Below are 14,085 nucleotides of genomic sequence, written 5' to 3' on the forward strand. Positions count from 1 at the left end.
CTCTTGGATCAATGCATTGCATAGAATATCCAAGTCATTCACAGCTGATCAACTTGCAATATTGTTGTTACTTTGTATACAGTACATCTCACTTTGCATCAGCTCATGTACCTCTTTCCAGGTTTTTCTGAGAGCATAGTGCTCATAATTTCTTAAAGCACAATAGTGTTCCATCATAATTTCATTACATAATTTGTTCAGCCATTCCCCAATTGATTGGCATCTCCTCAATTTTGAATTCTTTGCACCAGAAAAGAGCTGCTATAAAAATTTTTGTATATATAGGCCCTTTAACATTTTGTTTTTTATTTTTGGATACTGACATAGTAGTGGTATTATTAGGTCAGAGTATGCATAGTTTTATAGTCCTTTGGCCATAGTTCCAAATTGCTCTACAGAATATTGAATCAGTTTACAACTCCACCAATGGTGCATTGATATCTCATTTTCCCCATGTCCCCTACATTTGTCATTTACCTCTGCTGTCCTATAGTACACCAGAATTGTTTTGACTTACATCTTTCTAATCAATAGTGAATTAGAACTTTTTTTCATTATAGTTATAGATAGCTTTGATTATTTCATCTGAAAACTTTTCATATCTTTTGATAATTTATCATTTGGGGAATGGCTCTTATTTTACTAAGTTTGACTCAGGTGTCTATATGTTTGAGAAATGAAGCCTTTATCAAACAAATTTGCTTCAAAAATTTTTCACAGTTACTATTGCTAACTGAATTTCCTTCAATCCTACTCCTGCCCCATGTTATTTACTCTATTCTCTATCTCCTTTGACCCTCTTCTTCCTCAAACATGTTTTGCTTCTGACTGCCACCTCCCCCAATCTGCCTGCCATCATTATCATCATCATAATAAACCTACCACCACTTATCCCCTTCCCCTCCTACTTTCCTGCAGGGTAAGAGCTTACTATGCCCAATTGCCAGTGTGTGTTATTCCCTTTTTGAGCCATTTCTGATGAGAGTAAGGTTCACTCACTCCACAGCACCTCCCATATCTTCCCTTCCACTGTATAAGCTTTTTCTTCTTCTATGTGATTTTTCTCTATTCCACCTCTCCCTTTCCCTTTCTCCCAGGGAATTCTTCTCTCACCCTTTAATTTTATTTTTAAAGACATCATCCCTTCACATTCAACTCACACCTGTGTCTTCTATCTAAATATACTCCATCCACCTGCCCTAATAATGAGAAAGTTCTTATGAGTTACAATTATCATCTTCCCATGTAAAGATGTATTCAGTTTAACCTTTTAATATCCCTTATGATTTCTTTTTCCTATTTACCTTTTTATGTTTCTCTACAGTCTTGCATTTGAAAGTCAAATTTTCTATTCAGCTGACGACTTTTAATCAAAAATGCCTGAAATTCCTCTCTTTCATTGAATTCAAATTTTTCCCTGAAAGATTATACTCAGTTTTTCAAGATAGTTGACTCTTGGTTGTAATTCCAGTTCCTTTCCCCTCTGGAATATCATATTCCAAGCTCTCTGATCCTTTAATATAGAAGCTGCCAAATCTTGTGTTATCCTGATTGTGGTTCCACAGTACTTGAATAGTTTCTTTATGACTGCTCAAAGTATTTTCTTCTTGACCTGGGAGCTCTGGAATTTGGCTATAATATTCCTGAGAATTTTCATTTTAGGATCTTTCAGGAGGTGATCGGTAAATTCTTTTAATTTTCTTGACATTTTACTCTTTGTTAAAGTGGGGCACTGCTTCCAGGGTGGAGGGTATACTGTCCCAAGCTTCAGGGGGTTTGTGCAACTGTTTTCAGAGATACTTCTAGGAATTTGTAAGTTTTTAGTTCTTCCAAGGTGGTATTACTTAGGGAAAGGTATGTTTACTACTCTCCAGAACTGTGCTCTGGTTTGCAAACAACCACAGGCCTGCTTTTCTGCCCTGGAACTATGAACAGAATCCCACTCCACTGTGGCTACAAGCTCTCGTGTGCTTGTGCTTCTCCCCAACCTGGGACTGCCACTCAAGACTGTGACCTGGATCTGAGTATGGGCAAAACAACAGAGTCCTGCCTCAGTGCTGGCAAAGAGATCCCTGTAATCTCCTTCTGGCCAATTGTTCAATGCCCTTGCCATCTGTGGACTGAGTTCCAGAAGCAGTTACTGCTGCAAATGATTCAGAGGCTCCCAATGCCTACTCCTGGCTGGGTCTGTGCTGGGGCTGGGGCTGTGCTCCACTTTCACCTTGGTACAACAGACCTTTCCTGCTGACCTACTAAGTTTTCTTTGGCTGGAAAATTATTTCACTCCATCTTTTTGTGGGTTCTCCTGCTACAGGAATTTTCTTATGGAATTATTTCAAGGTATTTGGATGGGTCTTGGGGAGAGCTCAGGCAAGTCATTGCCTTTCCTCCACCATTTTGGCTCTGCCCTCCCCCCACCCTTTTCTCATTTTTAAAAAGTGGAGGTTGGACTAAAAACCAAAAGTCCCTTCCAACTTTAGATTTATGTCCTAGAGATTGGTACCTCTGAGCCACATGCTTTGTGCCTTTCTCCCCAAGAGAAGTCCAAGGATTTCTCTTGATTTCCCTTCCCTTCCCTTGCCCCTAAATAAACTACCACCTTATTCTTAAAAAAAAAAAAGATTTATGTCCTAGCAAGCCTTCCATTTGCCTTCTACTCCTACAAAGAATGATGATGACCTCTGATCATAAGCTGCATTTCCAGTGTCCCTCACCCCTTATGTTGTGGGTAAGACCATGGGGAATGCAAAGAGTCTTTATTCTGTCTCTGTTTTACTAGGTTTGTGGCTAATGCAGAAGCTGAAGAAATCCGGGTCCCTTTTACAGCTGACCTTCAGGGACAACACGGATTTGCGCAAATGTTTCCTGTACCAACTGAGCCAAAAAACAGGTGAGCTACTCTGTTATACATGTCTGGGGAGAGGAATTAGAAACAGCTGAGTCCATGAAAAGGTAACCAAATGAAGCATACCTCTTGCTTCTCACTAGGGAAGTGATGGAATAGAGCTGTGGAAATTCAGCTATGACCAGTGTGCTCATTTGTTTTGCTTGAGTATCCTTGTTTCTTATAAAGACCAGGATATGTAGGAGTAAGAAGGAAGAGTAAATGCAAATAGGTAATGATATTTTTAAACATTAAAGAAAAAAAATAAAGCATAAAAACAAGAGAAAGTACATAAGAGGAGATGGTCCTCGTGGTTTAATGAATAGAAAAAATGAATGAATGAAAAGGCATTTAATTAAATCCTATGTGATAGGAAAAGGGAACAAGAATTAAGTGCCTGCTGTGTTTTAGGTATTGTGCTAAGCACTTTACAAATATCTCATTTAACAGAAACTTGCTAAGTTCCTACTGATAAAAATGAAAGAGAGAGAGAGAGAGAGAGTCAGAGTCCCTACTCTCTAGGAGCTTATATTCCAATAGAGTGGGACACACATATAGAAGAGTGGTAGGCAGGGTAAACAAGTGATAAACTAATGTTTAGACTTGAAAAGTGCCAGGGATAGTGAATAGAGCCATAGGGGGAATTTTGACATGCCATTTGCAGTAGCAATGGCAATACTAGTTTGATTACATTTCCATAGCTGGAAAGTGTATATGTGTTGGGGTGAGGAGATATGGTTCACATATGGTGATAAGTAAGAATGCAGGAAGAAAATGGCTGGGGTAGAATGCAAAGCAAGACTGCATTTGAAGGAGGGCAAAAGCCCCAGATGGCGAGATCCATAGTTGAAATGTTTTAAATCTCAGTACATGAGGACATGTATTGCTTCAGAGAATACACCAGAGTGGCTTGCTAAATGGCTATAGTGGAAACATCTAGGAATGAACCATTTTGTTATAAAAAAGAATAACAGGGGAAAAATAACTACTATCCCAATGTGAAACCCTTCATAAAGTTTTCCTTGATTCTACTTCTTAATTATTACATACTCCAGACCTCATAAAACACATTGTGCTATACCTCTCTAAAGGACTTATCAAGTTTTATTTTATATGAGGAAGCTAGGCTAGAGTTCTGGGCCTGGAGTCAGGAAATCTTGAGTTCAGATGTGAATTTAGACACTTCCTAGCTGTGTGACCCGGTGCAAGTCTCTTAATCTGTTTGCCTCAGTTTCCTTATCTGTAAAATGGGGGTAATAATAGCACCTACTTTCCAGAATTGTTGTGAGAATCAAATGAGATTTTATGAATAGCACTTATCACTTACCTGGTAAATAAGAGGTACTACATAAATACTAGCTATTAGTAGTATTAGCATTAATATTAGTACAGTTGGGGCAGCTAGGTGTTGCAGTGGATAAAGCACCGGCCCTGGATTCAGGAGTTCCTGAATTCAAATCTGGCCTCAGACACTTGACACTTACTAGCTGTGTGACCCTGGGCAAGTCACTTAACCCCCATGGCCCCGCAAAAAAATAAATAAATAAAATAAAAAAATAAATTTTATATATATTAGTACAGTTGTCTATATTAGTATCTTTATTCCCCTCTTGTCTTTAAATTGAATATGTTAATGACGCCAATTTATTTATTTATTTATTTATTTATTTATTTATTTATTTAAGTGAGGCAATTGGGGTTAAGTGACTTGCCCAGGGTCACACAGCTAGTAAGTGTAAGTGTCTAAGGCTGGATTTGAACTCAGGTACTCCTGACTCCAGGGTCAATGGTCTATTCACTGCGCCACCTAACTGCCCATGACCATAATTTATTAGTCATATCTCTCCTATTACCTGAAACAACATATGCTATTCAATAGACATTCAGTAGATACTTTTGAAATTGTATTTGGCCCCTTGGGTCATATGCTAGCATTATATACAAATCAACACTCTAGAAAAGGTACTTTTTGAAGGTGCAGTGGATGTAGGAATTCTGAAAGCTATAAGAGGTGATGTTGTCCTTCACTTCTATTCTGCCACAGGAATACAAGACTCTTGAGGGCAGGGTGAGGTATGAGGATGCAAAATGGGCCCTGATATTGGAGGACTGCTCATGTGATAGTGGACACAGCTGACCCCTCAGGCTTCCTGTGCACCTTCTCCCATATGATACTGTGTATTACTCAGGGACCAGTGAGGAATTTTTGCCCCTGAAGTTCAATGACCTCAAATGTGGTAATGATATCACACAATGTCCCCAGGTTATAATTCTGCCTTTGTCATGGTGTAAGGACATTAGATCTTCAGATAAACAACAAATATTTAATAGTGTCTACTCTATCTTTATAATCCAGCAAATGAACAGTATATGAAATTTTTGCTCCTTCCTTGTAAAGAAAACAACAAACAAGTATATTTTTCCCTTTTTGTTCTAGGCCTTCAGTATTTTAAAAATGTTGTGTTGGTTGCTTCTCCTCAAGACCGGTATGTGCCATTTCATTCAGCAAGAATTGAAATGTGTAAAATGGCCCTCAAGGACAGGCATACAGGTAGGTCACGTCCTACAACATTGTCAGGCTTTCCTTGTTTTGAGTCCAAGACTATGTTAACTAAAAATGATTACAGTTTCTTGCTGTGAAAGTTCCAGCTGACAACACAAGCAAGGCCTTATGTAAGGTAACAAATGATTAAATTTCACAATAAGCAAAAAAAAGCAAAAAAACCCCAAAAACCATGTGATTAGCATCTATACAAATGTCTCTGAATTAAATGCCAAAAATTTCAGAGGATCAAGTTTGCAGGTAGATCAGAGAACAATGGAAAACCATATGGAGAGGGTTTAATATGCAACAAACAATGTTCCATCAGTCATAAAAGGAAGCATTTATTAAGTGCATACTATGGGTTAAGCATGATTCCAGGCTTGGAGATTCAAATACATAAAATACACAATCCCTATTTGTAAGGAGCCTAATATTCTACTATTATTATTATTTTTTTTTTTTGGTGGGGCAGTGAAGGTTAAGTGACTTGCCCAGGGCCACACAGCTAGTAAGTGTCAAATATCTGGGGCCGGATTTGAACTCAGGTCTTTCTGAAATCCAGGGCCAGCACTTTATCCACTGTGCCACCTAACTGCCCCTTAACGTTCTAATATTGACTTGCATCTAAGACATGTAAGTAGAGAAGGAAAAAAGTGGCCAGTCATGCAGTACAAAAGAATAGTTAATGAACAGTCAGAGTGTTATCCTGATATCCACAAAATAGTAGGAAAACCAAAGAAAAACCTCAGTTACATTGCATGGATCTTCTAAGGGGAATTTATGAAAGACACTTAGACAAGAATCTTGTGGAATGAATAAATGTGAAGGGAATACACAGTAATTAGTTAGATTATGGGCTCATTTGAGTGTTGAAAAATAGATAAGGGAATCACAAGATTACATAACATAATACCTTCGTTTTGCAGATGACAAAACCATGGCCCCAGGAAGTCTAGTGTCATGTTTTAATTCACAAGGTTAATTAGGGAAAGAGCTGGGATTTGAACTCAGGTATTCTAATTTCATATCCAGTGTATTTCTCCTACATTAGGTTATCTTTTAGTGAGCTACGTCATCAGCGGTAATTTAGACTTTTGGTTTATAAACTCCTTTCTTAGAAAATAACAAAAGAATTGGTAGACCAAAGTCCTCTGTTTCAGACTGATGCTCCTTACCCTTTTGAATCAGGCCATTGACTTGTTCCACTATAACTCACTCTTAAAGGAGCCTAGCATAATGCTGGACACACAGTAGATGCTTCATGAGGGCTTGTTGGTTGCTTCAGAGATTTTTTAAAGGAGTTGTCCCCTTGTGTCTGAATTCAATGTGTCTAGGATAATAAATTAAATAAACATAATACCCCATACTTTTATCATGCTTTTCTTGATAAGATAATTTCATACATATTTACCCATTTGATCCCCAAAGCAACCTTACTTAGTCAAGAAAGTATTGCTCAAATGTATTTAGAATCTCATTAATGTGGCTGTTGCCTTTAGTAAAGCAGATTGCAACCTATCCAGTCCTTGACATCCTGTGAGTCTCTTGTTCATGTTCCCCTATGATTTCACCACTGGGGTCCTTCTGTGCTTTCTAAGGCCATGAAGATTGAACATGGGTCCCATTCATCAGTTTCCCCTCTCTCTTTTGGCACTGGCTCAGTCCATCTTTTCTTTCTTTTTTTGTATTCATTATTACACCTCATTTATAACATCCTTTGCTCCATTTTTCTTTCATCATCCTTTGATTGGTATGTGTTTCATCCTATTCAATCATACCATTCACCTCTATATTGCTCTTTACATAATTATCAATTTCAGTTCTTCAAAGATCATGGCATTCCATGACTTGCAGCCACACAACAATAAAATAGAATGTTGTATTAAAAAGATGGGTCTTTGTTTCAGGGAGAAGCTTGAAGTCATTAAAAAGAACTTTGCAATTTCCTAAGGGAAATCAAGTCCAGGGAAAGTGTTGTTCTTTTCATCTTACATATGTGGAAATTAAACTTTAGAGAGTGCTAGTGACTCAGGATTATGTAATTTTAGATTTTCATATGAAAGGGTTCTAATAGGTGAATCATCTATTTTAACCATACATTTTACAGATCAGAAACTGAGACTAGGAAAGTTTATGGGGGCTCTTCCACTGTATCACATTACCGCTTTAACCAAGATCTCATAGCTAGTAAATGGTAGAATTTGTACTTGAACACAGGTCTTGTAGCTCCAAGATCAGGATTTATTTCCTGAATCAAAGGCTGTATGTCTGTTTGCTATACTATATTGCCTCTTTTATTGTCTTAGTCTAGGCTAAGGTTTTGTTATATCATGTTTGACTAGCTGTTCACTCTATTTTCTTCAAACATAATGGCAGTTGATCAGATTCCCAATGGCTATCCCTTGTATTACCCAGATGTCAACAGAATCTGACATGTGCATAGAATTTAATACATAAAGTAGTGTGATGTGGTGAAAGAAGCAGTAATCTTGAAATCAAAATGCTTGTGTTAACGTCCTGGTTCCTGAGTTCATTAGCTGTGTGAAATAGTAATAAAAAAAATCTCTTTATCACTCTAAGCCTGAACTTCTCTCATCTCTAAAATGATGATAATTCTACTTTACCTTCCTATCTTCAAAGTAGAATAGTTGTGAGAAATTTCTTTTGTAAGAGAAGTGAGCAGAACTAGGAGAACATTGTGCACAGTGACAGCAGTATTGTAATGATATGCAATTGTGAAAGATTTAGCTGCTCTGATCAATACAGTAATCTACAACAATGCCAAAGGAGTCATGATAAGAAATTCTGTCCACCTCCAGAGAGAGAAATGATGTACTCTGAATGCAGATTGAAACATATTTTCTCTTTATTTTTCTTTCTTTTTCCTTCAATGTGGTTAACGTGAAAATATTTTGCATGATTTCATATGTACCATATTTCTTGACATTTCAATGGGTTACAAATGGGACAGAGAGAAGGAAATGAAAATAAAAATTAATTATTTTAATTTTTAAAATGTTGAAAAATAAATATACTTTGTTGGACTTATAATTCCAGAGCAAAGGTTTTAAACTTCAAATATACACATACATAAATACGTACATATTTGATAACTATTTTAATATGATTTCCTTTGTAATCCTATTTCCTGGTGCTTTAAAAAAGTCATTGAATAGGTATATGGGCCAAAGAGGTCCATGGCACAGCAAGTTTTCAAAGTCCCAGTTCAGGAATTCCTGATTTCACCTGTGTTGGAGGTTGACAGAAGCACTTTAGTTAAAGTAGAAAATCATTAAGTAGTTACTCCTATCTTGTGAATGACCTCTTTTTTCCCCACCCCAATTTTCAGGCCCAGTTTATGTTGAGATGATCAACAACCTTCTCCAACCTCTGATTGAGGCCAAGGATTGCACTGTAATTCGACACAACGTGTTCCACGCTCTGCCCAACACTGCCAATGCCCTGATCGGCCGAGCTGCCCACATAGCTGTACTGGATTCCGAACTCTTCCTGGAGAAATTTTTCCTGGTCACGGGACTCAACTACTTCAAATAATGGCTTTAGGGGAGTCAATTAGGGTACTGTGTAATACTCCAAAAAGCAACCAGTGCACTTTTTTAGTATCATCCAGACCTTTAGCTGAAACATACAGCTTTTTTAGATTTGGGAGGCCCATGCTAAACATGGAGATAGGAGCCTCAATTGCTTTTTACGTGGAAAGTGGAAAGGAGAATGTCTTATGGGAATGGTTAGAGATATTGAAGCTGCTCCTATCTCAGTTTAGGAAAGCCAAGCAAACCATCATTTACCAAATTGTAGGTTGTCATTTGTCTGGTGACCCAAAGGCTCATTACAGAAGCTTCACAAGAACTAGAAGAAAAATAAACAAGTGTTGGGAGAGAGGTTGGTGGGACCAGTGTCATCATCTTAATAGCATAGAACAATGGCTTCCTCCCCCATTTAACTTGATTTGTCCAAAGCATTACCAGCTTGAGTGTTTGTCGGCTGATACAAATGCATAGAAACATTTCAGAACTCAGGTTAAAACTTCTTTTTGTGTGTGTAGAACTGGAGATTATTCATGTGCAAAGAATCCTTTATAAATTCTTTCGTGCCATCTCTGTTTAAAAAAAATGTGATCTCCATTCCATCATTCCTTTTCATATGTGGTTAAAGGGGTATTCTTCATAAAACCTTTTTTTTTTTTTTGATGGGGTGGGAACATGAGGGAGGGAGCAAGGTAGTTCATCAGTGATCCTAAGGATCCTGAAATAAAAATACCCGTGAAGAGTATATTAGGCCAGCTGGTCCAGTTATCTTTTTTTTTTTTCTGGATCACTACTTTAATAGCTGGTCTAAATCATACTTTTACCATTGGTGATGTTTACGTCTTTCTTTTTAGTCAGGGCTATTTACTTACAAGAAATTGGAATCACTGAACTTAAAATAGAGACTGCAATACATGGATTTCTTGGCACTATTGGAATCATCCAAAGAAATGCCAACTTACCACCTAATGCCAGAGTGGGGGAAATGGGGGAAAAAAGGAAGAACATTAAAATGGCCAATGGTTTCTCTTTCATAAGGAAACAGACATCTAAATTGAGGGATGAAGAATTGAAATTGTAACCCAGTTACAATGAGCATACCCTAAAGTCATCTTGCCTTCAGAAAAGTGCTAAAAACTCACATGACAACAGACAAGGAGATAGCAAAGTGACACAAGAATTCAGAGTAGACAAAGAGCAATGAGCTGGGTGTCAAGAGACCCAGATTCAAGTCCCAATTTTACTACTTATTAGCTGGATGAGCACAGGCAAGTCATTCAACCCCTGTGAGATTTAGCTTCCTCATCTTTCAAATAAGGACTTTTGACTAGATTGACTCTAAGCTACTTGCCAACTTGAAAAGGCTTTGAGGACTGGTAATTTCAATGTTATCTAAAAGATAAAATAAGTGACCTGTGAAAGGAAATTTCAAACATCATGTTTGGTTGGTCTAACTCCCAGTAAAGAATTTAGAATATTGAATGCTGGTTAAATGTGTAGCTTTTAAATAGAATTAAGTGGAAGTGGTTTTTAAAAGTTCAGGACAGAGGCTATTCCCTATGGAAAACTATGGAGAACAAAGGCTTCATACTCTTACCCTGCAAGAATCTAATTCACCAAAAGTGGAAACACCCCTTCAAGAAAATTCAGCAAGACTAGGCTCCAAGTATCTATACTACAAAATTTTGGGACATTGTTTCCTTTGTATATGATAAAAGAAACATGCACAGAGTTAGAAAAGAGAATGTATTGGGAAATATGCTTGCTCATCTGGAGAATATATTTTAAAATGATGAACTGAGACTTGGGGGCTTGAGAAAATGATTAAAATATTCATGGGGTTGATGCTTAGATTTTTTTATAAGGGTCAGGGATATGATGAAAGAAAAGGTAGCCACCCAAAGAATGAGTTGAATTTTAGCTTAGAGGTGCTTCTTCCTTCTATTTTGTGTTCCATTAATCTCATAGTATTGAGTTGTTACCAAAAAAAAAAAATCATAGAGTCATAGAATGGTAGAGCTTGAAGTAAATGTAGAAAATAGAATGTTAAAGCTGAAAAGGACCTGAGTATGTAGTATATTAAAGATTAAAGGGTCCTTAGAACTTAAAATGTTTATATATATATATATATATATATATATATATATAATGTCACAGCTGAAAGATCTTAGGGAACATGTGTTCCAGTTCTCTAATATGAGAGATGAAGAAATTGAGGCCCATAAGGGTTAATTGATTCATCCAAGTATGCACAGATTAAATGCTAGAGCCAGAACTGGAGCCAAGTTCCTTTGAATCAACTCCTGGCTCCATATTGTCAGACTGTCTAAAGTTGATTACAAGAAAATAATCATCTCCCTAATGATAATGTACAATCTCTGAATCTCTCTTTTTTTTTAGAAGAAAATTATATCTATGAGGCCCAGTGGAGTCATACATTTCTCTGAATGTTCAGTACTAGGGATTTTATGATGCATGTTCACCCCAGAAGAAAGGCTCACAATTTATAATAATGTCCCCATCTTGACCAAATGCATCCTTTCCCATGAACACATCAGTCTTGCCATTGCATGTCTATGAACCTGTCTGTGTTATGTGTCAATGTGTGATCATTTGAAGACCCTCAGAGCCAATGGCTATAAAGCCAAGATGAATCCAACAAGTATTGTCCATTTAAATAAGCAGATTTCTAAAAAATCTCCAATGTGCTGCCTAAACCAACTGATACAAATACTGGCAATAATAAATAGTTCAGCAATGAAATGATTTGAAATCCCCCAGTGCCTCTTTTTCACTGGGGTAGCTGTCTTTGTTGTAAAGACATTGTTATCATAAAGCCCAACTGATTTATGAATATATATTACAGTCATGTAGAAAATACATGCTAATTTTACAAATAAGAGTGTGTGCTTGTCCGACTTCTAGGAACTTAAGGTAGCCTCATTTGGAAAGACTTTGTCATATATATATATATATATATATATGTAAAGATTTTATATTTACACACATATACACACACCAACATGTGTGCTCATATATATATATGTATAAATATATAAATGTATCTATATTATACATATACAGATATGTATGTGTATATATTCTAATTTGATAAAAATGGGAAAAGCCCTGGATTTGGAGCAAGAACTAAAACATATGACTTTGTATCTCAGCCCTACTGGTTATAACAAGTGTGACCCTCAGCAGAATTGATTCAGAAAAAAACAATTCACCTCTCTAGGCCTCTGTTTGTTTCCTCATCGGTAATATGACAGAATTAATCTAAATACTGCTTTAGGTTACTGTAAACACTAAATCTTATGCTTTTATATAATATATGTTGATTTGAAGTTCACTGTCTATGAATATGGGCCCTATCTTTAAAATGGTATCTCTTGAAAAGGAAAAAAATAAGTGTGTATGCACGTGTGCATGTATGTGCACGTGAGAGATGAAAATCTTGTTAGAAAACAAACCTTGATTGTAGACTATCCTAAAGTTTTATGTAATCAATTTTTGGGGAAAAATATGACCTATATTTCATATTTTATCCTTTAACTGTGTATATATGCACATATGTATGCAGATATATATGTTATAGATAGAGACTAGGAGGAGTCTAAGAGAGATAGAAATAGAAAAACCAACCTATACTATCAATTTAGAAAATGCATAAACCAAATATTTGGGTTTTTTTTTTGTTTTTAGTGAGGCAATTGGGGTTAAATGACTTGCCCAGGGTCACACAGCTAGTAAGTGGCAAGTGTCTGAGGCCGGATTTGAACTCAGGTCTTCCTGAATCCGGGGCCAGCGCTCTATCCACTGCGCCACCTAGCTGCCGCTAAACCAAATATTTGCCAAGATAAGGATCTAGTTTCTTCTTTAGAAAAGTGGCATATCCCTAGAAACCAGATATTAAGAGATATCATAAACACAGAGACCCTCTGAGTCTGACAACTTTCAGCATATCTTTAGGAACATGTGCAGAAAGGGCCAAATGTGTCCTTAGGTTCACTTTATGACATGTAAACCTCCAAAAACACACCTCCAAAGAAAAAAGGTACCTGCCTTGGAGGTTGTCTTAGGCCCTCAGGAAGCCCAAATAAGGATAAGATCTCCCATGAACCTCCCACAAGGAGGAGATTAGGATAATGAGGAGATAACTTACATTTTCTCACTATAAATATAACCGTTTTCCTCTCCCTATTTGAGACACCTATCTCCATGGTGCTCTACCGGTGGTCAGTAGTCTTATTTTGGGGGGAGGGCGGGAGGGGGGTTGTTGTTTTTTTACTTTCAATTTTTTTTTTCGGTCAGCAGTCTTTTAATAAAACTTGGGAAAGTGAGGAGGAAAAAAAAAGAAAGAAAAGTGGTGTATCATAGTCACTAGAAGACCTACGTTCAAGGAAAGCCCTTGTTACCATGTAAACAATTTCTCAGTGATCAAAAATTTGAATTTAGAGATGAGTGTATGTATATCTAAATATAGATATATACACATGCACATATATGGAGAGAGAAAGGAGATCGTCTTTGCTCTAATAATAGTGCTTTCTTCTGTTTTTCCCCAGTGTCTATTATTAATGAAAATGGAGATTAGTTTTACTGACAGTAATTGGAATTATGATTGATCAAATTATAGGACAGATGAAATAACCTATCTACACAGCTACAAATCTTTCCAACTATTTGCTGGAAATTTTCAAGAATTATACTGGGGGTGGTGGAGACATAGCATAACTTTTGTTAAACTTTTTTTTTGTGGCGGGGAAACTATGACTAAAAGAAATTGAATCAATTTTTTTGGTTGATACTCATACGCTATTTACTCAAGTTCTAATTGATTCTGGAGACTCATTAGGTTATAAAATAGTAGGATTTAGCTTTCAGAGTGAATTTATAGTTTATCAAGTATAGAATGCTGAGCCAGGAGTCAGGATAACTCCTCTTCCTGACTTTAAATCTGGCCTCAGACCCTTAGTAGCTGTATGAACATGAACAAGTCATTTGACCTCATCGACCTCAGTATCCTTATCTTTAAAATGAGCTGAAGAAGGAAATGGCAAACCTCTTCAGTATCTTTGCCAAGAAAACCCCAAATGAGGTCA

The 14,085-nt window shown here is 36.9% G+C and overlaps 1 protein-coding gene across 6 annotated transcripts in view; it reads left to right on the forward strand.

The window, feature by feature from the left end:
• The window catches only part of FAM135B (family with sequence similarity 135 member B), a 493,118-nt gene extending 481,193 nt beyond the window's left edge, over window positions 1-11,925 (forward strand). For all 6 annotated transcript variants that reach the window (XM_043969533.1, XM_043969541.1, XM_043969560.1 and 3 more), the window contains 3 exons: window positions 2,780-2,890; window positions 5,322-5,435; window positions 8,779-11,925. In XM_043969533.1, coding sequence (XP_043825468.1) covers window positions 2,780-2,890; window positions 5,322-5,435; window positions 8,779-8,984 — 431 coding nt within the window. In that variant the 3' untranslated portion in view covers window positions 8,985-11,925. The remainder of the gene's footprint in view (window positions 1-2,779; window positions 2,891-5,321; window positions 5,436-8,778) is intronic.
• Window positions 11,926-14,085: the final 2,160 nt, after the last annotated feature.

This window comes from Dromiciops gliroides, chromosome 1 (genome assembly GCF_019393635.1).
Source record: "Dromiciops gliroides isolate mDroGli1 chromosome 1, mDroGli1.pri, whole genome shotgun sequence".
Classification (NCBI taxonomy): domain Eukaryota; kingdom Metazoa; phylum Chordata; class Mammalia; order Microbiotheria; family Microbiotheriidae; genus Dromiciops; species Dromiciops gliroides.